This window comes from Brachypodium distachyon, chromosome 5 (genome assembly GCF_000005505.3).
Source record: "Brachypodium distachyon strain Bd21 chromosome 5, Brachypodium_distachyon_v3.0, whole genome shotgun sequence".
Taxonomy (NCBI): Eukaryota; Viridiplantae; Streptophyta; class Magnoliopsida; order Poales; family Poaceae; genus Brachypodium; species Brachypodium distachyon.
Window position 1 is genome coordinate 10,358,832 of NC_016135.3, and position 3,513 is coordinate 10,362,344.

At 45.8% G+C, this 3,513-nt stretch overlaps 1 protein-coding gene across 1 annotated transcript; it reads left to right on the forward strand.

The window, feature by feature from the left end:
- Positions 1–699: 699 nt before the first annotated feature.
- Positions 700–2,248, forward strand: LOC104585555. The gene is made up of 2 exons (XM_010242478.1): positions 700–1,362; positions 2,237–2,248. The coding sequence occupies exons 1-2, from the start codon at positions 700–702 to the stop codon at positions 2,246–2,248; spliced, it is 675 nt and encodes a 224-aa protein (XP_010240780.1).
- Positions 2,249–3,513: the final 1,265 nt, after the last annotated feature.

Consider the following 3,513-nt stretch of genomic DNA (forward strand, 5'->3'; position numbering starts at 1 on the left):
GTGAATCACGCACTAAGTCGCTATCCTCCAAAGACGACCGAAGAGCTCTACCAAGTCTTACAAGAATACGCTCGGGGCGAAAATGGAGACATCGCCAAGAAGGACGCACCACGCGGCGCGCTCGAAGGAACTCCCTCGTCGGATCAGCCCCAGGCATCCGCACCACCCTCCAAGAGGAAGAGGAGGCGGGGGAAGAAGGCGTCCGGCGACCAAGCTCGAAAGATCTTCGCCGTCGAAGGGCAAAACTCGTCCCAAAAGACTTGGCAGCCCAAGAAGCCTCCTCACCCCGCCGAGGGAGGCGCCAGAAGATGCCTCATCCATAACTCGGCAAGCCATAGCACCAAAGAGTGCAATACCATCATCGCAGCTCGTGAAGAGTTCCAAGCACGAATGCAGGCCCGACGCAAGGACGAGAAGGCGCCCGAGGCCCCGCGCCCCACCAACATCATCCTTGCCGACCCTGCGCCCAAGGAAGAGAACCTCCCGTTTCAGGAACCCGCTCACCATGTCGGGGTGATACTCGGGGGCTCCGCCACAGGCCGAGGGTCAAAGAGACAGCGCAAGGAGTATGCGCGCGAAATCAACGTTGTCGGAACCTTCACTCCGACACCACCACCCAAGTGGGCGAGTGTACCCATTTCCTTCACCGAAGAAGACGCTAAGGGGGTACGCTTCCCACACGACGACGCCCTCTTCGTGATGGCCATCGTCTCAAATTGCGAGCTCAAGAAAATATTCGTGGACGGCGGAAGCTCTGCCGACATCTTGTACCTGAGCATGCTAAAGAAGTTGATGGAGCCGCAAGGAGGATACAAGAATGGTTCCTTGCAACCGTCGCTTTACCTCCTAACTGGTTTCATCCCTGGCAAGTCCATCCAGCCGCTCGGCCAAATTGAGCTCCTCACGACCTTCGGGGATGCCACTAATCATCGGACTGAGCTCGTACGCTTCGACGTGGTGGACATGGAGGCCTCCTTCAACGCCATCCTCGGCAGGACGACCTTGAACCGCCTTTGTGCTGCCGTCCACCACAACTTCCTATGCATGAAGATCCCGGGCCCAAAAGGCGTGATCACGGTCCGTGGTGAACAATCCTCCGATAAGAAGACGCTATATCGCCATGAGACTAAGTGCGTCGAGAAGGGAGAGGCGTCCGGAAGTATCCACATGCTCTTGGGAATGTGGGAGTCCAAGCCCGATCACCCGAAACGCTACATCCCTAAGCCTCTTCCCGAGGGAGAGCTTAAGGAGATACGCGTCTCCGACAACGACGCCAAGCGCATCGCGAAGATCGGAGCCAACCTCTCGATCGAACTCGAGAAGAAGCTCATCGACCTGCTCCGGGAGAACTCTGACCTCTTCGCTTGGTCCCCCTCCGACATGGGAGGAGTCTCGCGTGATGTCATGGAGCATCGACTCGCCGTAAGACCCGACAAGGCGCCTATAAAGCAGAAACTCCGGAAACTCTCCACGGAGCGGAGCGAGGTCATCAAGCAAGAAATTGCAAAGCTCTCCGAGGCCGGACTCATCCGAGAAGTTTGGCACCCCGAGTGGTTGGCCAATCCGGTCTTGGTGAAGAAAGCCAACGACAAATGGCGAATGTGTGTCGACTTCACCGACCTGAACAAGGCATGCCCTAAGGACGACTACCCTCTCCCGAGAATCGACCAGCTAGTCGACTCCACGGCGGGATGCGAGAGGTTAAGCTTACACGCTTCCTACCGTACGAAGACTCCCAGCGACGGACGAAGGCGCCTGGACGGACGATGGAAACACTACTCCCTTTATTATTAGGGTTAGATATATTTATAAGGTTTATAAGTTTAAAATGGACCCGTAACAAGGCTCTGGTACATCTGTACTAGTTGACTTCGATCGAAATTGCACTAATCATCTGAATGACCACTCGGTTACTGAAGAAGGAGAAATAATATTTGCTTAGCAGCAAATGTTGGCAATTATATGTTACATTTTTCTCAAGTTCTTTTATCAATTTCAAGAGTTAATGTTTAAACATGGACACAAAGATCCGTCTTGCAGATTATATCCTTTTTATTGTTATTCATTGCTTCGTTTGTGTTGCGAGGATATTTTCCATATTAATATATACATTTATTATCTCATTAATTTGACGTGGCTAGGCATAGGTCTACTTCACACATTATGGTCTGCTATGCGGCTCTTATGTTTTTGACTTTTTGTATTCTAAATGTCGAATAAGTTGTTTATTTTGCAGTTATTGGTATGAAAATGCGGTGCACAAGTTCATGACATATTTCTTTCTCTCTCTCTGGTATGTTAGTGTCACACTCACACACAAATATCAAGCTATATTTATTCATTTCTATGCAGCACAAGCTTAGCTTTCCTTAGGGAGACACATCCTTATATAGGCTTTCTAGGTTGGTTGCTCTTCACAAAAAAGTAACTCTAGAAACTACTACAAACTGCTCCAGTTGACCTATTCAAAACTGACTTGAATACTACTATTCTTACTAGTAGAAAGATTCCTACATAGTCTGGATGCTCTTCATGATTAAGCTAGCTCCATCTACTACCAGCCAACTAGATTTTTCTAGATACCAAAACTTAATTATGACAAGACTAGTACTAACACCGGGTAATTGTGAAGCCATGTGTTGTTTTGACCAAAAACTGAACATGATATAAAATTGATGTTACCATTGGCCCATGTATCCAAGCAGAATTTATACCTAATTAAATAGTAGTAACAATGGGATACTTCCCTGTCAAAAAAAAAAATGATGGAAGCAACTTGCTTGGTTCAGAGATCATTAGCATGAGCCTTACTGAATGTTTTAGATGACACTTATCTCTTGGCACACACAGTTTCAGATGCCATGTTTTCACTACAGTTTTTCACCCTCAATTTGTAACTGAATTTTATATCTGAGATTTTGCAAACCCAGAATTGATTACCTTGTGCTAGTAAGGGTTTATTATGTGTTCATTTTTCACCAATGAATGTATATGAAGTATTGTCGTGGCATATGATGCATACACGTCGATGTTAAAAGAAAGATGTGTTGCTGACTATTAAAATGTAATCTGATTATGCATGGACCAATTAATGCTTGATATGTTATGGAGTAAATATTACATCCATATGAAATCTTTACTTTCGAACAAAGTCAGTAAAATTTACTATTAGTGGAACAATCCTATAGTCTAATTTACCGTAAGTAAAACTAGGTCATATTTATCTTTGATCAATTGGAAGCTAATATTAAATAGCCCTCTTAGTTTTACATCCTAACAGGCAACTTGGAGCGTTCTAAAAGTTCTCTATCCTCTAATATATTTTGTCTGGTCCAAACTACATGTTGCTACGGTTTGTGCACAGTATAGTTTCTTCGATTTTTGGTCGCTCTGGATTTCTAATAATTGTAATTTTGTGTACACATGATAAATATGACGTGATTTGATTCATCGCAAAGTACACATCGCTCGGGTTGGTTTACTAAGAATTATTCAAGTTATGACTCATGACTA